This window comes from Marmota monax, unplaced genomic scaffold, assembly GCF_021218885.2.
Source record: "Marmota monax isolate L192 unplaced genomic scaffold, Marmota_monax_Labrador192_F-V1.1 WCK01_AAM20220418_F8-fsc00004, whole genome shotgun sequence".
Classification (NCBI taxonomy): domain Eukaryota; kingdom Metazoa; phylum Chordata; class Mammalia; order Rodentia; family Sciuridae; genus Marmota; species Marmota monax.
In genome coordinates, this window is record NW_026692881.1 from 19,609,850 (window position 1) to 19,635,750 (window position 25,901).

The window sequence follows — 25,901 nt, forward strand, 5'->3', positions numbered from 1 at the left end:
TTTGCACAATATTTTGCTCTCCTGATACAATACATAGACAGCACTTTTTTTCCTGTTGTGTTTTCAAGGGACTGTTTATTTAAGAGCGGTCAGTAGGATACCACACACTGCTAGGGGGAGGCCAGCCCTGCAGATGGGGGGTGGGCGGGCCCATGAGCCATCCAGTGTGTGTGCTCCTGACCCACTTCTGGGACACATGCAGGCATCCACTCCTCTCTGAAGAGTATAATTTATGATGCCTCTGTAAGTTAAGGGGACTCTCCGAGTCACTCCCAAAGACCCCCTACCCCCAAAAAGCAATAAATGAGACTAAAATGAACATTTGTGAGGTTGAGGAGGTAATGCCATTTTTAAAAGGAAGGATTTTGTTTGTTTGTTTTTTTAATGGTCTGGTTCTAGCCTTTGAAGATGATGGATTAACATGTAATCCTGTGTCAACCGCCCACCAAGTATTTACTGAGCACCTGCTAAGTGAAAAGATCTGTGGAGCAAGGCAGATGGGGGCAGAGGGGGGCAGGTCCCAGGAGAAGAGAGACCCTAATGCTCCCTACCCACAGCTCAGAACATAATGGGAGAAATCAGACAAACACATACTATGTACATAACACAGGACATAAGCCATGTTTAAGCCTCACTGGAACGGGGCAAAGTAAAAACAAAGACAAAAAAGATAAGACTTCAACAATAGTCCATTCCAGCAGTGTAGGATGTCACAGAACAGTTACGACTAATTATCAGGAGAATGGCTCAAGCCAATAGTTGAGTAGGATTAGGTAGGATTCTTTTTCCTCTAATTATCCCCAACAAATAAGCTCAATTTACTTCCGTTTGCAAACAGGCCCACAATTTAAACAGAGCTAAATCCCAAACCAGTCTTCTGGGATTGGAGTGACATCCCAGGGAGGCCTGGAGCCCCACCCACCATGGGCAAATGCAGGTGAAGAAGCACCTCTGGGTGGGGGGCTCCTAAGGGGGCAATCCACAAAAATGGACAGCAAGGGTTCACCCACTGAGCAAGGGGGAGAACACAAGATAAGAGGAGTTTGTTTCAGGGGAGTGGAAAAACAAAGGAGGTTTAGTTTTGAAAAGCTGGCTGAGTTCTTAAGATAATGGAGGAAGGTTTTAGGTTTCTGGTTGCATTAGTAAGAACCGGGTAGAAAATTATAAAAAGAATTTTCACTCCAGGCCAGGGGGACAGGCAAGGAAGGAATGATATAAAGAGATTAAAATTCACTCTATCTTCCGGTGAAGGTTGGTTTGGTCCGTGGGAGGGGTTGCCAACAGCCTGGAAGGTCTTCAGGTAGTGCCAAGTGCTGGCGAGGGCGTAGGAAGGTGGGATCCTAGGTCTGCTGCAGGAGGTATATACACTGGTGCTGCCATTCTGAAAAGCAATATGGTGGGGTTTACTAAACTAAGTCTGTGTACGCCCCGCGCTGCAGCAATCCCACTGCTAGGTACACAAGTGGGAGAAGTACCTGTGCAGTTTGTAAGGGCTGCAGTATGTGGGGGCATTTGCCACAGTAGTGTTTGCAGTAGAGACAACCTTCAGTTTCCATCAAGAGGGAAGTGGATCAATGACATGCAGCAGTCATGGGTCTGGAAAGCTACGCAGCAGTGGAACCAATAACCTAGACACTCACAATGCAAACAGGGCTTCTAGACATCATATTGAGAAAAAGGGGTTTGCCAAACAAAACTGATAGCATAATACCACCTATGTAGATTACAAACCAGACACATGTGAATAGCACAACCTCTTTTCTGAGGATACACTGGCTTGGATTAAATAATAGCTAAATAATAGCTAGGTTGTGGAACCAACCTAGATGCCTTTCAATAGATGAATAGATAAAAAAATGTGGCATAGATACACAATGGAATATTAATCAGCAATAAAAGAAAATAAAACCATGGCATTTGCAGGTAAATGGATGGAGTTAGAGAAGATAACTCCAAGTGAAGTTAGCTAATCCCAAAAAACCAAATGCCAAATATTTTCTCTGATATAAAGAGGCTGATTCATAGTGGGGTAGGGAGAGGGAACAAGGGAGGAATAGAGGAACTCTAGATAGGGCAGAGGGGTTGGAGGGGAAGAGAGGGGGCATAGGGTTAGAAATGATGGTGGAATGTGATGGACATTATTTTCCAAGATACATGTATGAAGACATGAATTGGTATGAAAATACTTTGTATATAACCAGAGATAGGAAAAATTGTGTTCTATATGTAATAAGAATTTTAGTGCATTCCACTGTCATATATAAATTTAAAAATTAATTAAATTTTTTTAAAAAATAGAAAAAAAAAGAGAGTGGATACCTAAGGGAGAAGGGGACAGGAATAAAGATTAGGGCTAAAGGGGGAAAAAAACAGTACAAAGGCTTTGCAAGAGCGATAATATGCAGTGAACTGAAAAATAGGATTAATTTAGCTAGCTGCACCTGAAGTCACACGTAACCTGTGCTTTAGGTGTGAAAGGTCCCAAACAAGGCAGGATCAGCAAATATTGACAAGCATTCCACTCAAGGTCCAGGAAAGCCCTTGTCCTAGGGGAGCTTCATGCCTTAGTAAGGAGCTCCAGGGCAGGACTCAGGCTGTCCCTCCTCACACCCTTTTCCTTAAGTAACTAAGTTAGACTACAAGACAGGCATGGAGGAAGCCCCTGTGCCTCGGGGAAATCTGGAAGACCCTGTTAAGGAGGCATCTGAGCGGTGCCTCAAAAGATTCCAACAGGTGAAGGGCACACTCCAGGCAGTGGAAACGGCTTGGGCAAAGATGCAGAGATGCAGGGTGGCAGCAAGGTGACGGTTCTTGTCAGCCTCACCAGGCTGCCAGGTGGTCCAGAATTGGGACAACAAGGAGAGAGGTGCAAAATGGAAACTGAGAGCTAAGGAGCATGTGAGATGGGGCAGAAGCAGGTCCCGGAGAGTAGCTCTAGCACATGGTCTCCTGGAACCTTTGAACAAAGGTTCAGATCCCCTCTGCCCTCCCCAGTCCTATCTCTCGCTTCCCACCCAGAGCAGCCATAGTTTTTTTGGTTATATTCTTCTGCTCTGTTTTCATGCTTCCACTAAAAACACATGAAACTATAAATAACACACTAACGCTTTGTGAATATTTAAAATTTACATAAATGGTATGATATTTGCATAAATAAAATTTATCTAAGATAACAGATAATATTCTACTTCCTGCTTTTTTTACCCTATTTTTGTGGGGACTTTCCATGTGGACAGGTGTAAATCTTATTCATGTCAGCTGTACAGCAATTCTACCACGTGACTATGCCTTATCTTATTTACCTATCCTTGTTCTCATGAGCATTTGCCCTGTCCCAAGTGACAGTCAATAGGGCTGGTCAGTGACTGTTTCAGCTCTCCATGTCCTGCCAGGTACATGACAGGACTGTGCTTCCACAGCAACTTGATGTGGGGTCTGCATGATTTCTTTGACCAGTGACATGCGTCCATCGCAGACAAAAGCATTATTTTAAAAATCTAATGTATAACTCATACACCCTTAATTTCACTATTTTAAAATATACAATTCAGTATTTTCAGTACATTTCTAGAGTTACACAACTACTACAGCAATGCTAGAACTAATTCTAGAACATTTCCATCACCCACAAAAACAAACTACCTACCAGTGAGCAATTGCCCTCATCATTCTGTACCTCCAGCCCATAGAAACTACTAATCTACTTTCTGTTTCTAAGGATTTACTTGTTCTGGACATTTCATGTCAATGGAATCATACAATATGTGGCTTTATGTGACTGGCTTCTTTCACTTAGCATGTTTTCAAAGTTCATCCATGTTGTAACATGAACCAGTCTTCCTTCCTTTGTATGACCAAATAATATTCCAGGAACAGAAGCAAAATTACCACTGCCAGACACTGCTGCTGTCTGTCCTCTGGTGCCTTTACCAGTCTCCATCCTTTAATGCCTACAAGAGCAGAGGTCTCTGTTGACTCCAATAGACATGGAGTGTGAGCAAGAAATAAAATTTGGGGGCTGTTAGGACTTGTGCTATAATTCATCTCATTCTGACTGACAGACCAATTTCTTAGCTTTTTATGAAACTGCAGTAATAGGGGCTGGGGTTGTGGCTCAGTGGTAGAACGTTTGCCTAGCACATGTGAGGCCCTGGGTTCGATCCTCAGTACCACATAAAAATAAATAAACAAAATAAAGGTATTGTGTACAACTAAAAAATAAATAATTTAAAAAAAGAGAAAGAAAATACAGTAATAAACATCCTTGCAGGTGTCTTCTCATGTGCACACAGGGGAGTTTCTCTAGAAGGGAAACCACAAGGCCACAAGACAGACACACTTCACATGCATTCAAAGGTAGATATTGCCAAACTATTTCCCAAAGTGGTTGAACCATTCCTCCCCATATTCTCACCAAGACTAAATATACTAAACTTTTTTTTCCTTTGCTTTCCAACAAGGAATCCCACAATCTCTTAAACAAAGCTACTAACTAGGGCAATCAGGAGTATAGAAAATTCCAAATATCTAGAGTTAACCATGAATTCCTTTGTGTTGCATCTTTTGTCTCTGAACATTATTTTAGCCTGCTGCCCAGTCACAAATGGGAAGAAAATGCAAAATAACACAATATTCCTGAATTGCTTCCACAGATTTCAAGGATCCAGCACTTCAGCGCAAATCTCACTTCCTATTTTATAGGTCTAGATAAAGATGGTAAAGCAGAATTGCTTGAATGTGACCTGACCTACCTGACACAGATTCCAAACTCTCTTATCCATCAATGTCACTCATTAATTTATCCTACAAAAACAGGACCTAAGTTCCCAAAGATATATATGGATAAATGTTTAGGGCTGTGTGGTTTGCAGTGTGGGGGAGGGAAGTTGGAAACAATATCCAAATTTTCATTAATAGAGGGATAGTTTTTGTTTGTTGGTTTGTTTTTAGGTTATATTCCTTGCTATGTACTTAGGAATAGCCTCAAAAGTGAGATGATTATTGCCACATGCTGAAGTCAGGTCTGCTGGGATTTTGTTACTTGCAGCCGAATGCCTCCTCACGGCTGCACCAGTTTTGCACTGGCCTGGCTCTAGCTAGAGGAAAAACAAACTCAACCCAACTCCACACTTGGAGGACTCCAAAACACTTGGCGACTTCCCCATCAGCTGCCCCCAAGAGAGAAGTCCCATGACCCTGTGTCTCCAGGGAAGAGAGCAGAAACTTTCACCAGAACTTGGTAGCGGGGCTGGGGAGTTCATCAACATTAAAAACAAATAAAGATGCTTTTCTGTCTCTCTCCCCACCCCATCCGGGAAAGAGAGTCCCTGGGGGACAGATCAGTAAAGGCTTTGTGCAGTTTCCACCCCTCCCCCAGGTCTCTGACCAGGCCAGAGGAAGTATTGGGAATAAAGCACAGGCCAGATCAGGGCTTCCTGAAAGACCCAGCCTTGGCCAGCTTCAAGGTCTGGGGTGGGGGAAGTCCATGCGCTGATATGATTAAGGAGGGGTGTGCTCTGTGGAACCTGCGCCCAGGACCGCTGGCCCCCGCCCTGCCAGAGCCATGATGAGGGTCTGTGCCCAGAGAACCCACCTAGCTCACCCTAAAAGCCATAGAAAGGTTTATGAGCTATATAAACATGTTATGCTAGTGAAAGAAGCCAATCACAAAGACTACATAGTGTGCAAGACTCCCTTTACATGAAATGTCCAGGGCAGGCCAATCCACAGACAGAGAATGGTGGCCAGGGAGTGGGGACTCTTGAGGGACTCATGCGGTGATGGCTAAAGGGTACAGGTTTTTTTGGTGTAATGAAACTATTCTAAAATTGACTATTACAGTCGTAGATGCCCAACTCTGTGACTACCCTGTATAATAAAAGCGACTGGATTAGGTACTTCACATGCGTCAATTGTGCAGTATGGGAATTGTATTCCAATAAAGCTGTTCCCAAAGGCAGGGGCTAGCAGCTGTCATCCCTGGGGCAGCTCAGTGAGGGTGCCAGTGTCCACTGTTTCCTGTGTTTTCACCAGGAAACATATTGTTTCTGTGCAGCCACCAACTCTACGAGTTTGTGCCACTTTGTTAGCCCCATTATACAGAGGGCATACTGAGACTCAGGGAGATTAAGTAATGTGCCCCAAGTCTCATGACTGGTGGAGACCCTCGCTTCAGAAGCCCTGCCACTTGTAACCACAGCGCTATATCACCACACCCTAACCCAAGTCAGTATCAGAAAAGCCAAGATAAGGTCAATACTGTATGGATTGAGCACTAACATTAATAGTACTGGGCCTGGGACCTTATCAGAGGATGGTTTTTGAATAATTGTGCTGCCTGAGTGAGTTCTATGCTTTCCAAAGCTGGTCTTGGCTGATGTTAAGGTAGCCCTTTAAGGGCCATCACTGCCCCCTCCACGGGGGGTGGCGGGGGGCATAGGTGGCCCTTTAAGGTTCTTGGGGACACTGGCAGGAACTATCTGCTTCTGTGGAGTTGTCTGTAGTCACCCAGCTGGCTGGGTACAGAGAGGCCCTCTCCCAGCAGCTCTGGGAACCAAAGTATATGTGAGCCCTAGGACAGGAGCAAATCCCAAGTGCCCCAGCCCAAGTCGCATCTGGAGTCGCAGCTTCCATGGGCTTTCCCTCTGCTCTGATGTGAGCTCTCCTGGGCGGGAGCAGCCAGGCAACCTTGTGGTCCCACTGTCTGGTCTGCCAAGAACTCAGGCTGAGGAGCCGTCCACCCTCTCCACGACTTCCAGGACTCCCGGCTTGCCGCAGTCTGGCTGGGCACAAAATCACGAGCCACTCACAGCCTTGTAGATTCAAACAGCAATTCTTTATTCCCGAAACTCTCACAGGCCCTCTACACGCACGTTCTGGGGAAAATCCATCTCCACTCGGCTCTGCATCCCCAAATACCCTCTCAATCTCGCAAGAACTCAACGGGAACTCAAGGAGCAGGCGGGCACCTGAGGCAGCAGGATACGCCCTATTCCCAGCAGGGTCCACCTTAAACCTGGAACCGCCCTAATCCAGCAGGATCCTCCCTAAACCTGGATCCACCCTGGTCCTTGAGCAGGGTCACCTTTCTCAAACACTCATGCAATGTCACTGCAAATGACCTGGGTCCAAGGCAAGCCCATTTCCACAATGGAGAGTCCTCCCTCTAAGCAACATGGGGTAGGCTGACAAGGAAATTGCCATGCGTCATACCTACTTAGCTATGGCTCTCAGCACTGGCTCAATCCCGGCTCAGGAGGTGTGCTTCTCTGCCTGAGCCCTTAGTTGAGGCTAAATCACTTAGCAGATGACGTGACAGATCTTCACCACCTAGCCCTGCATCTGGATGTGGAACTGTCACACTCAAAGAACTCAGGTCCCACAAGCCAGCAGGAGGGGAGCTGACACTTGCTCTCAGGGCACAAAAGTGAGGCACAAAGTTCCTTACCAACTAGAATTTTCTATACAATCCTCTCCTTGAGACCCAGGAGGTAAAGTCAAGGTCTTCCCAAGCTTCCCCTGCCCCTCCCCAAGGCTTCCCTTGCTTTCCCACAGTCTGCATCTCTGCCCACCCCCTGGTCACACCTTTCCTATGATTCGGCTAGAAATCATGTTTCCAGAGTGAGTGTCCTGGATGCAGAGGGAGCCCTTTCCACAGGGCAGTGACAGGGCACCCTCTCATCCACAGGCCCACCCTCCAAAGGCGAGGGGCAGAACAGGGCAGGAGTGAGGGCTGGTCCAATCCCTGTCCTATCACCTACTAGCTGTGTCACCTTGAGTTTTCTGACTGAGCCCTTCAATCCTGTTTCCTGATCCATACAAGGGGAGCAATGTGAGGTCTAACTAAACCTGCCTGGCACAGAAGAGGAAGAATAATGGCAGTTATATGCAGACACGTGAGATCCATGAGATCCTTTTATACACAATGGGAGCATCCTTGAACCCTGTAGCCTGACTATAAGGATGGTTGCCGAACAGAACTGGTAGACATTGACGTAACTGCTTTAATTACTCTCTCTCTCTTTCTCTCTCTCTCACACACACACTCACACACACACACACACACCCTCTTTTCTTTATTTTCTCAAAGATGCTTTCACTACCTTATGTTGGAGAGAGGACTAAAATCACTGTGGCCCCCGGCCCCACAGGCCATGCTATTTTTCTGGAAGTTCTTCTACAGGAAGCAAACCTTTTTTGACGCAGGTCTTTTTGTTGTAATAGGAGGTCAGTATCAAGAGCCAACATAAGGTCAATACTGTATGGATTGAGCTCTTACATTAATAGTACTGGGGCTGGGACCTTATTAGAGGATGGTTTTTGAATAATTGTGCTGCCTGAGTGAGTCCTATCCTTTCAGGGCTATGCATGGGCAGGTTGGTTCTTTGGGGTGGTAAAACACCCAGTTTCTCCACAACTTCAAACACTGTCACAAGAAGCTTTAATGTTTATAATGTCCAACTCCCTGCCAACTAGCCAGATTTTACTGACAGGAATTTCATGACAAACACATACAGTGTCTTCTCATCTATGTCTCCATGCACCTGAGCCCACGGGCCAGCAACCCTGACCTCCAGGCCCTTATTAACTAACACTGCTCCTCCCAGCCTGACCTGTGATGGATAAAGACATCAGATTTCTAGTGTACCTGAGTCCCTTGTTCGTTTCTTTCTCTCTGGGGCAAGTCTCTGTAAGGTCAGAGTCCACGTTCCCAAGGCCCAGCATCCCTCCATCATGTCTGCATTGGCTAAGCCTCTTCCCCCATGAGCCCCTAGAAGCTGTTGTGTTTATCAAGCATCCTCCACCCCGTGCACTCTGACTCCAGAAACGGCCCTCCTATTGCAAAAAAAGACCTGCATCAAAAAATTTTGCTTCCTGTAGGAGAACCTCAGAAAGACAGCATGGCCTGGGGACCCGGGGGGCCACAGTGATATTAGTCCTCTCTCCATCATTGCTAGCAGAAATGTGCTCTTAGTCGGGTTCTTCCTGAAGCAGCCCTGAAGACAGCCTTGGGTTCACGCTGCTGACCCCAACCTGAGCTGCCCGTGGGTGGCCCCTGCAGGGATGACGATTACCGCACCTTCCCCTGACCTTCCTCAGGTTCGCCTGCTTGAGCACAGCAAGCCTCATTTATGCCACAAAATTGGAAAGGCCCTAATACAGAGCGGTGAGGGGGGGAAAGGGGAAGGGTCAAAAGCCTGAGGATGGGCACCGCCAGGGTGCTGGACACACGGCAGCATGGCAGGTAGACTCAGGGGGGCCCAGGGCATGAGGGGGAGGGCGTCAGCAGAGTCCAGCACACTTCCAGAAGTCAGGGCCTTCTCAGAACCTTTCCTCGTCTGTGACACGGACAGGAGACCTGTTCTGCTTCCTGGCAGGGTCCCTCGGAGGAAGTGTGGGTTATGCAAGCAAACTGGGGTGCTGTGGGTATCAGCAGGCGCCATCGCCCTCGGCACCTGCGGACCTGCAGCAGTGAACACCGGGGACGCTTCTGAGAGCAGAGATGTCCAAAGAAGGCAATTCTAGGCGGCAGCCCCCGACCATCCTCCTGCTCTCCTTGCCAAGCCCTGTGGTGGTCTGGTCACATGAAGGGAAAAGCCCACTGGCAGTTCCATGCTGTCCCCAGCTCTCACAGCAACCCCCCAGGAGGCATGGCCATGGCCACGGCCAGCTGAGGAAACACCTGGCAGGCTTAAGTGACTGGCTCATGGCACACGGCTAGGAAATGGCAGGGTCACCTTCACTCACCTGCTGGTATGACCCTCATAGAGCCTCTCTCTAGAAGATGCCACAGGCTCCATCCACGATGCCTCTGTCACAGGTGCCATGCAGCCCTCTAAAGTTCTGGGAAGCGACTCTCCTGCAGCACTAGCTGGGCACCCACCTCTGAGTGCTCTCCTCTTCCTCAGCCCAGGTAAACCTCCCCATGATGCCATGGGGATGGAATTGGATAGCCCCATTTCAGAAGAAGCACTGAAGCACCAGAGTGGGTGAGTCACTTGCCCAAGGCCACACAGCAAGAAAAGGCAGAGCTGACATATGAACTCAGGCAGGGGCTCTGATCTGCTGAGTCCCTTCCTCTCTGGGGTGCAGCCACATTTTCCTCCCCTATCCACGAGTAGGCCACATCCCCAAATGATGGGAATGGAGCCGCCATTGCCTTCTCTCCTTGAGTGAGAACTGACGAAGGCCAGGGAGGCGAAAACAGCATGCCCAGCCACCTCTCTTAAAGGCTCAGGCTCCTAAAGAGTGCAAATCCTCCGTCCTGAGTGAGATCTTCTTACTGGGAACTGTGGGAACTGGTGTGCCCACGGTGGCACCAGGTACCACGGCCCAACACAATTAGAGCCAAGTGCCATTTTGTTTTTCCTTTTGAGAGTGACAAATTTTCCTTTTGGATGCTCTAAGGGGGGTTCCCAGTACAAGTTTTCCAAAAGAGGGGCAAACGCAAGGGAAGGCCAAAGAGAACAAGAACCTACCACAGGACGGAGCCAGGGGGAAGCCTGATGAGCTGGCTCCCGGCTGCAGCTCTGGAAAGACCAGAGACCCTGCAGAAGAACACCCCTGTGTGACCTCACCCAGATGATGGCTTGCACTGTGGGGGCATCGGCTCAGCAGCTGAAGACCTCAGGCACGCCTGCCATTCTTCCCACTTCTCACATTCTATCATCAGCAGAACCAAGTGGAAGAATGATCCCGGCCTCCTTTCTCATGCCTCCACCCTGACTCATAAGCACTTCTGCCACCACCTGTCAGTCCCAAGGTGGGATTTCTGACCACAGGGCAAAACAAAGCCAAGCAAAAGACCTGAGCAGCCCAGGTCCAAAGTCAGGTTAGGGGGCAGTAACTCTGCGGGCTCTCGGTTCTTTGGGGTGGTAAAACAGCACCCCCAGCCACCTGTCTTAAAGGACCAAGCTCCTGGGAGGAGCACACAAAGTCCCATTCCCTGGGCTCCTATGTGGGCCTGGCACAGGTTTGAATGTTTTACATACGTTAGCCCATTTAATCCTCACCACCAGCATGGAGATGCTTTGATCATCCCATTTTTCGGATGAGAAAACTGAGGTGCAGAGAACTTCCTCCTCCCTGAAGGCCCTGCAGTTCTCGAGTGGCAAAGCTGGATCTCAAGTCAGGTGGCCTGCCCTCAACGACTGCCCAGCTACCTCAACAGCACCGCACTTAGTTCTCACAACACCCTGCAGAGTTACTATGAGCTGCTTTTACAGACAAGGATACTAAGGACTGGTGCTGAGCTACCTGCCCAAGGCCATGAGCTAAGTAAGGGGCAGAGCCAGGGAGCCCAGCTGAGGTCGAATTCAGGGGTACCATTCACACTTGCCTCCCGGGACAGGAGAGGACAGTGCCAGGGGGGAGGCAACAGGCCTGGGAGAGGGCACACTAGCTGGCTCCATAGCATAGAGCCAAAGGGCCCCAATGCCTGATGCCATGGAACCCAAGGGTGCAGGGCCAACAAGAGCCTGGGGCCAGCAGACAATGGAGCCAAGGACAGCTGCTGTTTATTTTGGGGGCTGGGGAAAAAGGGAAGGTCTGGGTAGGACCCGCCTCCATCCAACAATAAGCTGAGCAGGGCCCGGTGGGGAGGCTGCCAGACCCCAGGCAAATCAATGCCCCACCACCTGCTGGGCTTTGCTGAGAGCTGAATGGTCTAGGTGTCAAAAACTCTCTTGCCAGACACCCTAATCTGGCCTTCACCAACAAACACCCCCAGCCCCCTGGGCTGGACTTGCAAATGGCCCAGGAAGACAACTTCCCAGAGCAAACCCACCCCCTGCAGTGTCGAGTTCCAGGAGCAAATGGTTTTTCCTGTCTGGGGAAGAGACACTGCTTCTGCCGGCCTCCCATGGCTTTGGATCCCCTCACTCTGACACGGGTTAACTCCTCTCCTCCAAGTCCAGGACACCTAATGATATGAGTGTCACAGGCAAGGCCCACAGGGGGCCAACCTGGGCTGCAGTGAGACTGGCTGGTTGGATTCCCTGAGAGGCTATGGAGCAAGTTTTCCCAAAGGACTTTGAGTCCCCCTGCCTGGCTCCGAGCCCCAGCTGGTAAATGAATCTCTCTGTGCCCCTGTTTTCTCATCAGCAAAGAAAGGAGCACCCTAGTGCTCTCCTCATAGGGTTGTTCTGAGGATTAAAGGTGCTTAGAAGTGTGCCTGGCATATCAACAGTGCTGCCACTGCTGTATGCCTTGGCCTTGGGGTTTCCTTCTCGCTGTGAATACGGAAGATAGTTTTCCTGGATCAATACACCGAGCATTTAGGTTCCCAGGTTAGCCCATAATGGAGGTGAATTGAAGACCTCTGGTTCTTGAGATGTAATTCTGTCGACTCGGAGAAAGAGAAGAGTTTTGGTGGGCTGACCTGAGACTCTTAGCACCATTTACAAGATTATGTTGATAGAACATGTGTTTTGAGTTTCCACCAACCAATTCCTTCAACTGTAAGTTAGAAGCTGTGGTAAAAATAGGAGTGGGGGGGGGGGAGGAAGGGGCTTTGCTAGAACAAAGCCTCAGTCCGGGTTTATCACACTGATCAGGGACCTACCATGATGCAGACGCTCTGCTGGCCTGAGGAGGGTGTGGAAGAGGCAGGACGCTGCCCTCACAGGGCTCCCCACTTCTGGCTCCCGGCTTTCTGCACAGAGCCTCACACATGGTAGGTACAAGACTATGTTCAGCCTCCAAAACTCCCTAATGTGCACACTGTGCAGGACCCTGGAGTTCCTGTCCCCATCACTGCTGACCACAATGGCATCTCCCCAGAGGGCCCCACCTAGGGGGTCAGGGTCAAACCCCAAAGAGTCCTCAGTCACTTTTCCAGCAGCATTTTGGCCAGTTTCCATCTTCGAGGCCCATCCCTGAGCAGAGCATGCCACCCAGGTCGGGGAGGGATATGAGGCTCAGGTTGACCCCCCTTCCCTGCCCCCACCACCTGCTGCTCTTCCCTCATCAGTCCACAGTGGCCTCCTTGCTCTTGCCTAGAGAGGTCAGGCATGGCCCTACCTCAGGCCCTTAGCACTTGCTGTTCCCTCCTCCCTCAACTGCTTTCCCCAAATAGACACAAGCCTCACTTCCTTGCCTTCCTCAAGTCTTATTTAAAGTCACCCACAGAGTGGGGCTGTCCTTGAATACCCTCTACAAAAAGCACAGCAACCCCCACATCACCAGCCCTCCCTGGGTCCCTCACCCTCCCTTGGTTCTCTCCACGGCATTTGTCCCCCATCTAACACAGGATGGTTTACCCATGTGTTTGTTTACTATTCCCCTTCTCCCATCAGAATGTAAACTCCAAAAGGGCAGGGGTTTTCATCCGCCCTGCTGTGTTCTCAGTGCTCGGGAACATGGAGCAGTGAAGAATGGATATGAGTAAGTAACAGCTTGCCAAAAGCTGGAAACCCAAGGCCATTCTTGATGTTAAATGAGAAGTAAAACGGTAATCATTTTTAAAATGCACAGACAGGAAATATTTTAGGATGAGAGGTCAGGGAAGCTTCCGGAAGGTGGAAGAAATGGATCAAAATCATGGATGATAATGATGTTAATGACAACAGCTGCCATTTACTGAACAGCTATTATATGCCGAGCACTACACAGAGTCACAACCATATGGGGTAGGTATTATTATTATTCCCATTTTACAGATTAGGAAACAGAGACCCATGGAGGTCTTGACCAAGTGAAACAGGTTAAGAGGCAGGGCTGAGATTCATAACCCACCTGGGACAATGGGCAGAGGCCCTCAATGCCCTGTCCCTATCCTCTTGCCCTCAACTTCCAACCGCTGGCACCCCAGTCTCTCCCCAGGGATTTATTCCAGTTTCCAGAGACTGGTTTTTGCCTGAAGCTGGAGTTTTACGCATCAGCTAGAAGCGACAGGAGATTAAACTGCCCCCTTCTCCCAACCACTGAGCTGTGCTATCCACCATCCTCAAGGTGAGGACAGAACCCTGCAGCTGGGACCTCTGAAGGGCCAGGCCTTCAAAAGTGACCCTGCACAAGAGTTGAAGGGGAAGAAAAATTCGAACCCAAAATAGAGACCATACCTCCCCATAGGCTTGTTCTCGGTAGCAAGTTGTTATCTTTTTTTTTTTTTTTAAGAGAGAGAGAGAGAGAATTTTTTAATATTTATTTTTCAGTTCTTGGCGGACACAACATCTTTGTTTGTATGTGGTGCTGAGGATCGAACCCGGGCCTCACGCATGCCAGGCGAGCGCGCTACCGCTTGAGCCACATCCCCAGCCCAGCAAGTTGTTATCTTATCTCAACCAGCAGCTGCAGACCCATAAGATAGGTGCAGGTGACCTGGGGTTTAATGCAGATCCTTGATGCTTTATCTGGGACCCAGGAGCTCCCAAGTCCCTGGCCTCTGAGGGAGCTGTCAGAAAAGGCATCTGGACAACCCTGGATGTCCAGCCTTCTAAGGGAAACCCACTGCAACACACTCCCCTTTGGCGAACTCCCTTTCTTCTGAACCCAGGGCAGTGCTAAGTGTTCCGGTCCCCCACCTTCAAAGCCACAAAGCAGGCTGAGAGCCCCCCTGAGAGCATGGAACAGCCACAGAGCCCAAAGTCTGAGGGAGAGTAGAGAGGGTGAGAAAGGCCACGCACGTGCAGCTACTTTTGACATGAGTGGATGTCTCTGGCCTGGGCAGGGGGAAAAAAGGACACCCACCCTGCAACCCAACCTCTGGGAACCCAGTAGAAACATCACAGGTTTTGTTGCTGCAGAGATCTGGGCTCAAACCCTGCCTCCCGCCATTTACCGCCAGTAAATACCAGATGCAAGATGTGGTGCCTCTCTGAGTCCATTTTCTCATCTATACGACACAGACGATGACCAGGGCCTGCCTTGGGTCAAATGAGACAACAAACAAGGAGCCCTAGCCCAGTGCCTGCACCTAAAAGGGGTTCCAATGACTCAACTCTCCACTTCCCCACCTGGAAGGGTGCCTTGATCAGCTCCGAAATCATGGGGGAAATGAGACTGCTCTTCTCAAGTTGCCAATGAGCGATGACTAAATAACGAATCCCGCTTGAAACCAAAGCTCAGACATCGTTCTAGGACAGACCTCAACTCTGTAAGAGAAGGATCAGTTTGCCAACCCCCTGGGGCTTAGGCCAGCAGAAATCCTGGCAGCCACCTCCAGGAACCTGGTCCTCATCAACAAGTACTTATGTCCCTCCTGGGTGCCAGGCACTGTGCTGAGAGCTCAATTAATCCCTTCCGGCCCAGAAGGCAGAATTCAGGAGTTTCCCTCTGAGAGCTGCCCTGCTAGCACCATGCCAGGCAGTTGGGCCTCCTCCTCTGTTGTCACAAAGAGAAATTCTCCCACACAGGCAAGTCCCTTAAAATAGCTTTTTGGGTCTGGGCCATCAGGAAACAGAATAAAGCTGGATCAGAATCGGGCCTACCATGAAAGTTTATAAAGCAGCCACTTCAAATGACAGGAACAGCCCCTATACACTCAGGGTGGGCAAAAGTGGCAAGGCAGGCTTCCCAAACAAGAATGGGGGTGCCATTCCACAGGAGAACAGCATGTTGGGCATGAGACCTTGGGCAACCCTGGATTGTGTAAGGCACAGGGACAGCAGCTGGGGGAGGGGCAAACACTCCTGATTGTGCGCTTGACTGACAAGCAACCTTGCCTTTCTGAACTGCAGGCTCAAGTCAATTGGGGTTAAAAATGCAGCCCCTTCAGGTCTGTGTTGGGGCCGGAGATTATAAATCAGAGGGCTGGCAGTGCCTGGCACAAAATGTGTGGTGGCTGCGTGACAATGGTGGTGACGTAAAACAGGTCAAGTTCTGCTTCAACTATTACCAAGTAAGAATGTTCCTTGAGAAAAGAAAATGCAGGGGCCTCTACCAGGGAGGGTGCTGTGATGGGCAAAGCAAACCAGCCCACAGTCTCTTGAGCCCATACCCCACCTGGTGCCCCCAGCAGGTTCACCATCAGCATGGGGCAGCAACCCCATCCCCTGTTCCTAGGAATTTCGGTCAGATCTGATAAGAGTGATCAACAGCCCTCACACTCCTGGGATCCCAGAGACAGATTAGGCCCCTCACACTGGCCCCTACTACATAATTTATGCTGTGTTGACACACTCAGGCCGAAGGGCTTCTGCCCCATTCTGCTTTGCTTGTGCCTCCACCCAGGCTTGGGAGGGTGGCTTCCTCACCAGCCAGAGGGAAATGACAGCAAAGGGTCAGAGAATGCCTCAGGGTGGCTGGGCAGAAAGCACAGCTGTTTCCTCTTTGTTAACTCAGCCGCCTGGGAGTTGCTTCCTCCCCTCAGGTAAGGAGGAGGAGAGATGGGCATATCTCTTCCCATTCCCCAAAATGACAGGTTTGGAAAGAAGCAAAGTGTCATTACCAGAGGTGGTATTCTAGAAAGGTCTGAGGTGTCCTGAGTCAGCCTGGCCATACCTTCTCAAGAGGAGGCTGGGCAGGTAAGCCTTGCTGAGATTCTCTGGGAGTCCAGAAGAGCTCTTTTCCTAAAGTATCCTCTGCCGCATGGGATTAAGAAACCAGCCTAAGGGCTCTGGAGCCTCCTACAGTGATTTTCTCTGGGCTCAGTGCTTTGCAAAGCAGTCATCATGGCTTCTGCAAGGCAGGCTGGAGAGGAAGCAGTCACCTCCTTTTCCACATGGGCAAATGGAGCTCCAGAAAGGGGAAAGTGAGGTGTGGAAGAGCTCATGGCTGGAGAGACTAACCAGTAAGGTCTCAGGTTGAACCCCCTGGGGGCCCAGTCCCCTAGGTTCATACCATGTCATTAAGGGACTGCAGGGTCTCTGAGGGGACACAGCAGGCTTTGGAGCCCACAGCTCCACGACAAGTGCAACTCATAGGCTGGCCATTCACTTGGGCTCCTGAGCCTGGAGGCCCTCCCCTGGGTGGTGTGGACGCCAGCAGGTTGGAGGGGCTGTTTGAGAATATCCACAGACAACTCTTAGCACATAGAAAGCATTTCAGAACGTGCGCTGTTATTTTTATTATGACATTTCACCTGAAGAATAAGACTTGCTAGAACATCTAGGAGTGGTGGGGGTCAAATAAATGAAGAAGTAGTTGTATTTAAAATACTCAAAATGAGTTCAGAAAGCTCTTGGAGTTGAAGGCAACCTTAGTGTGAACGTTTCAGATGACACTGAGAGAGACTTGGAAGCTATCCTGGGTCCCGTGGAGCTGTTTGGTATTAGCCCCTAGGCCATCTAAGGATAGGCCTGCCAGCCAGGGCCCTCTGCAGTCCAGACCCACAGCAGCTAACACCTCACTCCTGGCTGCTCCCCCTTCTCTTCCTCCACAGCCCACCCTCCCAAGAGCCTGGGTGCAATCAACTTTTATGGGGCAGCCTGACCCCTAGAAATAAGAGCTATAAACAGGAGGGACTGGGATCTGGCCAAGTCAAGCGTCCCCAAAGCAGAACTAGAAAAAGGTTCCAGTCCTTACCTAGCCCTGTTCCAGCCACGGCAGCAAAAGCAACCCTAGAGTCCGTTCTGGAGCCCACCCAAGGTCTGGTACCAAGAAGCCATTGCCACTGCCCCCCAGCCTTGGTGAGAAAACAGAGATTCCTAGGGATCTATTCAATAAACTTTGAATTCCCTGAGCTGCCACCCCAGGCCCTCAGGATCTGGCTGTGACCTTCTCCTCATCCTTCTTCCCCACATTTAGGTTCTGCCTGGATTTTCCTGACCCGTTCCACCTCCGCACTTTTGCTTTTCCCTTTTTGGGAATCCCTTTTCCTGATTTTCCCATCTCAATCCTACTGTTTCCTAGCCAATCCTAATTACTCCCCAAGGCCCACCACGAAGCCTGTCTTGAGCCATCCTCCTTCCCTGAAAACTCTGGGTCACCGGGAGCACTCCCTCCTCTGAGCATCTTAGAGACTTAATGATTCACATGGCAAATATGTATGCTGCATCTTGGATGTGTCCAGGTGTTGTTCTAAGCTCTTCACGTGGAGGACTCGAGCCTGTGAACCAGGTCCGATCTCCCACATTTTTTTCCAGATGAGGAAACTGAGGCAGTATAAGGAGGAGATGGAATTCCAGCCAGGGATACCAGAGAGTCAGTACTCAAGGACACACAGCATCCCCAGAGGCACCTCTCCTGCCCTCAGGATGTGGTGATTCCCCATCTCTGATTCCCAAACCGGTGAGCTGCCACTGTCTTCCCCCTGAGAGCCGAGTCCAGGAGAGTTAACCAGAGTCACGTAAAACAGAGTTCACACAAAATGCCCTCTAATGGCATCTTCCACAGTGCCTGGCATCCCAGAAGGTCTCATGTTAGTTCTTCCCATCCTGACAGGACTCTGGTCAGTTCTGTGCCTGCAGCAGGGGCTCAGTCCCCTGGCTGATGTAGTGATTTGCCTGGAGGTTATCTGGGCCAGGAGAGGGGTCAGCTTCACATCCCATTCACCTGCCTGCCTGCAACTGATTCCCAGCAGGCAGCAGCAGCCCCGCCAGGCAGGAAGCAACTCTGGGAATTGGCCTGTTGAACGCTGACCACCCTGGTGGGAGCGTCCATTATTTTTGGCAATTGTCATGGCAGAGGACACCTCTGGCCCTCGCTCAGGACCCATTTCCAAAGCCAGAATCTCCACCTCATTTCCCACACACACACCCCTTGTCCTTCCTGTCATTTGGGGTCTTGGTCCCAATCCATTATCCCTTTCCTGGATTCTCAGAACTCAAGAGGAGTAAGTGTGACTACTGTATGTATAACTATCATTTGTTTTATTTTGGAGGCAAAAGAGAACAGAGTTGCCTGTTAGACTTCTTCTGGCCAAGAAATAGTCTGGTCAGTGACTCAAGCTGAGGAAATTAGAAGGTAATTTCCAGGGAACTGCTTTGCAAACCCCAAGTCAGAAGTCCCCCCAAATGCTCCCTAATTTGGCCTCCACTGCCCGTTAACTCCGATGGCCCCAGAATATCTCTCCGGAAAATGCAGCAGCTGGTGCTTATATTTCTGGAGCTGGAAAAAGTCTCCTCTGACATCAAAAAGGTTTATTTTTCCCTTCCCTTCCCCTCTGCCTGCCACCACACATGGTGATCCCAACCCCAGTTTGCCCCCCAGAAAACCCTCTCTGAGCTCTGAGCAAGGCCAGGATAAATGGCTGGCTGTGATCCCTGTTCCAACGGTCTTGAAGGATGTGGTTGGTTGTTCCATGAGCAAGGAGCCTCGTCAGCCCTGTGAATCACCCCTCAATCACTTCCCTCTCCAGAGAAGAAACAATTCCTGTTCCTGTGCATGAGAATAGAGAGAGAGAGAGAGAGAGAGAGAGAGAGAGAGAGAGAGAGAGAGAGAGAGAGAGAGAGAGAGAGAAAGAGAGAAAGAGAGAGATGGGGAGCAGGCAAGAGTGCTCACCCCTCTATGGCACTGACTACTGACCTTGCTTTTGTCTGGAGCACCTTCTTCCTCTCTCCCAACCCATATTCCTTCCCTTCTCAGCTTATCAGGAAGCCATCAGTAGGTTCCAGGCTCAGCTCAGGATCCCCTCCAGGTCTGAACAGCTGTCCCATGTTTATCTGTTTCTCCAGTACTGGGTGTTTTCCATGGGGCAAGCAGCCCAATTTCACATCAGACTATGAACAGCTGGGCCTTCCTTTCTGCCCAGTCTTTCCTTTGCTCTCCATTTCACCTATAAGGTCCCAGATGTGCTTCAGTGCTTTGATGAGGAGGAACACCACATGGAAACCAGTATGCGCGAGCACCCATGATGGGCGCCAGGTTCTGGGTAGAAGCTTTCCCCTGAATTATGACAGGTCAAAGCCCTGTGAGGTTACAGGAGGAAACAGAGCCCCAGAGTGACTGGTTCAAGGTTGCACAGCTAGGAAGAACCAGAGGCCAACCCAGTCGGCCCAATGCCATTCCTTCCATAACACAGAACTGGCCCTGGAGAAGGCCTTTTCAGACTGCAGCTGTACATCCTCACTCCTTGTGGGCTGGAGCCACAGTCTAAGGGCTCAGAAATGAATGAGTTTGGGGTCAATTCCTAAAAATGTGGTTCCAAGGACCAACACCAAAATCTGTGATGATCTAAACACAGGGAGAATGTATTATTTCCACAGGGTCCACCCTTCATTCCTCACTCTGCGCATCACTGAGTACAGAAACCATTCTGAATTTGCTCCACTCCTCCCAGTCCCCAGGGACCTCCCATCATTGCCCATCAAACTCACCTACCTGCCTCCTGGTGGACGGCCCATACAGTGAGGCAGCCCTCTGATACCACCCTCCATTGTACAGGCCTGAGCCTGGCCTTCCCACTCACGTTCCAACTGAAGAGAGGGCCCACCTTAGAATCTCTCCTCCTTTGGACGTAAACTGATATGCATTTCCCAAGATCTGCCTGAGAGACCCCATGCAATCTGGTTAACCTCTCTCAGCCTGTTAACCCATCTGTAAAAAGAAATCAAAGAACCTCCCCCACACAGGAGTACATTGGATGAACTGTAGCAATCCCATGAGAACATGCATGTTGAGTGTTAGGCACCATGGATGGTAGCTGTTAACAATGGCTACTACTTGTTTTCCTTAAGGAGTCCTGTGGATATCAGAATGTACATGATTGGTATTTGTCTGAAATAAACACTCAGGAAAGAAAATGATGGTCCACATCCAAACAGACATAATCTATCGTTTGCTTTAGATAAACGAGCTTCTCACACAGCTCGACATACACCTATACTCATGTGAACACAAAGAATTATGTGAATCTGAACTCAATCCCTATCAGAAAACTTCCAAATGGGATTAATTTGCAGTTTGCATCCAGCATTAGCAGGACCCTTTTAAGGACAAGTGGTGGCCAGTTTTCCTACAGTCTCCTGTGGGCAGCTCATGAAAACTAGGAAAGGGGCCCAGCTCCCGGCCAGGAGCCGGACCTAAGCAGCAGCTGCTCGCCCTTCCCAGCCCCACCCCTAGCAGGGGCTGGCAGAGAGGAAGGAAGCCAAGGGCTGGCGGCACCATGCAAACTGAAGGAGGCTACTGGCCTGTCTTACATAAACAGACCCAAAGCACAGGACCCCAGGCAGCTCTCCCTCCTCATGGAGATGAGCACGCCCCTGGCTGGATGTCCTGAGAGAACCTTTGCATGTGTTCCTGGAGTTTGGGAGCCAGGGGAGCTCCTCCTGCTTGGGCCCCAGGCCTCTCTCATCAGCGAGTTCTGGCTAATGTGCACATCCCATAAAACCTCTTTCCTCTGCAATTTACCAAACCACAGACTCAGCATTCACCATAGGTGGAGGGCAGACTAGAAGGAGGCATGCTTCTCCAGTGTAGAGGTTTCTAGAACACACACAACTTGGACACAGCACATTCTGCCAGCTAACCACACCAGAGTACTTTACCCAGAACACTTAACCTTGTACATGAGGTCCACACCCCAAGGGCCAAGAGAGGAGGGGATTCCAAGCCTCAGGGGTCACAGCCTCCTCAACTGGCTCCTCCTGTCCCTGTTGCCCCTGCTTCCTATTATTGGACACCCTATTTTATGCCTTATGCCCCAAATGTAGAGGAATCTCTCCACCAACAGATATTTGTCTTTCTAGTCAACCTCAGACAGACTTAAGGTACCATTGATGAACAAAACCCATACCACAGGCAAAAGGCCAGTTCAACTCAGAGACTGAGACAGCTGTGATGCATATTACTCCATCCGGTTCTCAGTTTCCTCATCTACCAGATGAGTCCTTGATCCCTGCCAGCTCCACAATCCCACCACATACAACACTTTCTCCTCTTATTGTTTTCCAGGACCTCAGTTCAGAAATATGTATGGCTCAGTGACATCACTCCCTGTCCCAAACACTATGTCATTGCTTCTTACATGGGAAGCGGAGCTGTCCCAGGAAACACTTTGTCTGTAAAGAGGGAGGAAATGATCATTTCAAGAGAACTGGACAGGACTTCTTTTGTGTTAACCATATAGCACACGTTATTATCAATCTTACGACCCAAAGACTTTCTTCCTTTTTGCCAGACCATTAATAGCTGCTTTTCAGAAATACTTTCTTAGTCAGAATCTCACCAACAGTCAGTTAGCATTTAATGAGTGCTTGTTATGTGCCAAGAACTGGGCTAAGTGCTTTACATGGATGATCTCATTTAATCTTCCCCACAGCCCTCTGAAGTACATACTATTATTATTCGCACTTTTAAAACGAGGAAACTGAGGCCCATGGAGGTTAAAGAACTTGCCTAAGGTTGTACAGCTAGTTAGTGGCCAACCTCGGCATTGAATAAGACCTCCTAACTTCAGAGCCCCCAGAAAGACCCTCCCTGGTCCTGGTGGAAACACTCCTGGTTTGTTGCCAAGAGATTTTGCATTTGTAATCTTAGGCATTGTTGGTCAGAGCTAAAAGGCAAGGTTTAAAATGTCTAAAATCCAGAGCTAAAAAAGCACCTGCCTGGGTCTTGGAGCAGAGTGCCATCTGTTGAAAGCAGTGCCCATCTCTGCCAAGGACTAGAAAACAGAACCCTTAAACTTAGCCTGCAAAACTTGAGAAAAGAGGTTAGGAAAACTGGTTTGATTCTAAATCCTGGTATGTGAAAATGGATCAACTGGTGATCCAAGGGCTCCAAAAGTTTTTTTGTAATGGCAGTAGAAGAAGCTTGCAAAGCCAGATGACACAAATGGATTGACTCCCTGATCGTGTGTCAGGAAATATCCCCCACAGGCACCTACCTCCCTGCCTGATCACTTTAACCTTCTCTCCAACCTGAGCCCAGTCACACTTTCTCAACTGTAAAGAACTCCCTCTTCAGAGCTTCTGGTGATTCCAGAGAAAAAGTAGCCTGAGGCTGACAGTACCACAAACCCCAGTTCCCCTCCAACAGGGAAATAACAGGCACTCCAGAGATCAATGTGCAATCTAGGGCAGCAACCAACAGCCTGTTTTAATTGTTAAAATTAATGCTTTGAGCATTCTAAATGCTCCTTTAAATGCTTAATTTGCAAATAAGATGCAGCCCTGCTGTCACCATGTCCTCTGTACTTTGGAAACTGGGTTGTGGGTCTCCTTTCTCTCTAGGACAGGAGCATGGTGCTAAGATAGGCATCTTCAGATGTCAAAGACACTGTTTACTTCCTAAGGTGTGAAGGATGGGAAGGCAGAACTGGCTTAGATGAAAAGGGGACTGTCACACAGATCCTGGAGCCCGGCCCTCGGTCAACCTCAGGCCCTTCTCATTAAGTTTGGGGAAGGTAGGGGGAGGGGCGGTTGGCCGTTCCTTGGAGACCACAGCCAACATTTGCCTTCTCGTGTCTGGAGATGGAGCATCACTTAAGAGGAAATGACCCCGGTTAAGGGTCATGTCCAGAGGAGGGATAAAAGGAAAACCCACAATTCTCCTCACACCACGGGACACAATGGCTTTAAGAAGGAAATCAAAGCTGGGCGCTGAGAGTGGAGGGGGCAGGGGACACCGCGCTTCCTTCTGCCCCCAGACCCAGGCCTAGGCAGGCAGACAGCAAACGTGGGAGGCGTGGGTCTCCGGGCAAGCCTCTGAAAGCATCCCGGGCAGAGCGAGCGCGAGCGACCCGAGCCCCCGGGGAGCGCCGGGAAGATGTTCTTTCCCAGTGGAGTCGCTCAACTAGGGGCTGACGAAAGCGCCCCCCTCCCCGCCCCAATCCATCAAAGCTCAGGCGGACAGATGACTTCACCGTTGTAGCAGACAAGGGCAGCCACTTGCCAATTCCAATGCCAAAAAAAGAAACCAGAGAGAGGGGAGTGGAGAAAGGACAGAAAAGGTTTCCCTGAAGATCACAGCCCTGCAAAGAAACTCTAGAGCCACAGGCTGCCCTGAGGGCACGCAGCTCCGGGACTTACTAGCAAGGAGGAGCGAGGGGCCACCCCGCGCCTTGGCCAGCCCCCCGCTGGGATATCTGGGTGTGGGGGGAGCGGACAGTACTCACATAATGCTTGGAGGGGTTCCTCCGCTTCTCCACGTCCACCACGGTGGCATCTTGCACGCAGTAGGCGAGCATCTTCCCCCACAAAGCGAGTGGCGCCCCCCGGCGGCGTCACCTTCTCATCCCGGCCCTGCTCCGGCTCCTGCAGCCCGGGTCCCCGCCGCCACCCGCCACACCGCCCCGGCGCGCCGATCGCTGCCCGGGCTTCCTGCGCCCACGGGCACGGCCCGGGTCAGGCGACGACGGTCCCGGAGGGTACGAGGGCTCCGTGCGTCTCGGGAGGCTCCCCGTGGGCCTGCCTTGCGCCCCTTCCCTCCCGCGTCGCCGCTGCAGCCGCCCGGCTCCTGCTCGCCCGCCCGCCTGCTCTCTCCGCCGCCCGGTGGGTCCGGCGGGAACTGGCGGAGCAGAGGAGGGCCGGGGGTGTGTCCCGCCAGCGAGAGCACGGGGCGGGGGACCAGATCCTGCTGTCAGCGCGCCGGGGAGGGGCCGGCGGCTGCCCTTCGCGGCGCTCCGGCTCCGGGGGGCTCGGCGCAGGCGGAGGTTGTGGGCGCAGGAGGCGGAGGCAGGGCCCGGCAGGCAGCGAAGGGAAGGGAAGGGAGGGGAGGGGAGGGGAGAGGGGAAGCGCTCGGGGAGGGGCTCCGGGACGGAGGAGGGGCTCGGGAAGACGGGGTGGGGGCTGCAGGCGGCCCAAGGGGCAGGGGCGGGTCGGCGCGCCCCCACCAGAGCCGAGAGCGCAGCCAGAGGCCTGGCGCGGCACTGGGCTAGCCCGCTGGGCACAAAAACTCGGGGTGGCTTTGGAGGGCGGAGGCTTGGGGAAAGTGAACGCGGCGCTCCCCCATCCTGGCTTTCTGTCTCGGAAAGGATTTGTGCCTTCTTGTCGCCACCTTTATGTCCCCCTACCTCTCCTGTCCCACATAGCTCTTTAATGAAAAGTAGTTTATTACCCGGCTGTTACTGCCCAGGGACTCAGAAAGAGAAAGGAACGGAAAGGGCCTGCATTAAATCCTTCAATCAGAGCCTCTTCGGATGAAACACCTGCCCCCGCCCCCATCGGGTCACAAAGGGTGAATTCTCCCCTGAAATGGGATCGATGGATTCGCTGCATGAGTCGTTCATCGATCTGGGCTTGTGTAACTATCCTGTGACATCATTTACCAAAGACAAGGTTACATACTACATAACAAGGCTGCCTTAAGCCCGGGGCTCCCCTGGGACCCTCCCGGGGCTAGTTACCAGGGAGGGGAACACACAATGGTGGGAAAATCCACTGGGTCGGGGGCCAGCTCTTCATTAGCTCCAGGCTCTGACTTTCTCACCACCCTCCCTCTGTTCTGGAAAATCAACTATCCAAGCCACTTGTCCATCTCTGGACTTGGAGCACAATTTTACTTAATTTGATTTAGCTTTTCCCCCAACTATTTCAACATTTTTTCCCATTCTACTTTCAAACATTTAAAGGGGGAGAGCTTTCACAACTAATCCAACTGTTTCACATTCACAATGAAGTTTTGTGACTTTTGACCAATGGAAACATCTGAAATGGGGGCGAAGAATTTTGTGATCTTTTTTTCTTCTTTGCACTATGGGAACCCTTGTACCAATCGAAGACTGCATTCCCACATTTGCTTGGGGCAGAGTACCCCACTCTGTTCCAACCATTTTGGGGAAGGGTGCAAGGACACCAAATGACGGCACATGAGAAGGAAATACAGAAGAGCATAGGGGTTCAGACTTGATGCACTGAAGACTTCACAGTTGTATCAGACAAGGGCAGCTACTTGCCAATTCCAATGCCAAAAAGAAAGAAAGGAGAGAGAGACAAAGAGAGAGAAAAAGACTAAGCATCTTGTCTGAGATGCTAAAAAATGCTTTTGGGTATTGCAGCAAGAATACTAGGAGAAGGTGATCTGGCAGTGAAGTTCAATTGATGGGGAAACAGGGAGAGTAGGGCCCCTCTCTCAAGCAAAGTTTG

The 25,901-nt window shown here is 50.4% G+C and overlaps 1 protein-coding gene across 3 annotated transcripts in view; it reads right to left on the reverse strand.

Annotated features, from left to right (window-relative positions):
* Sh3pxd2a (SH3 and PX domains 2A) overlaps positions 1 to 24,459 on the reverse strand; it is a 217,898-nt gene extending 193,439 nt beyond the window's left edge. Inside the window, exon 1 of one of the 3 annotated variants that reach the window (XM_058581285.1) lies at positions 23,933 to 24,459. In XM_058581285.1, coding sequence (XP_058437268.1) covers positions 23,933 to 24,004 — 72 coding nt within the window. In that variant the 5' untranslated portion in view covers positions 24,005 to 24,459. The remainder of the gene's footprint in view (positions 1 to 23,932) is intronic. The other 2 variants (XM_046450358.2, XM_046450354.2) reach the window with 2 other exon arrangements.
* Between the last annotated feature and the right edge of the window lie 1,442 nt (positions 24,460 to 25,901).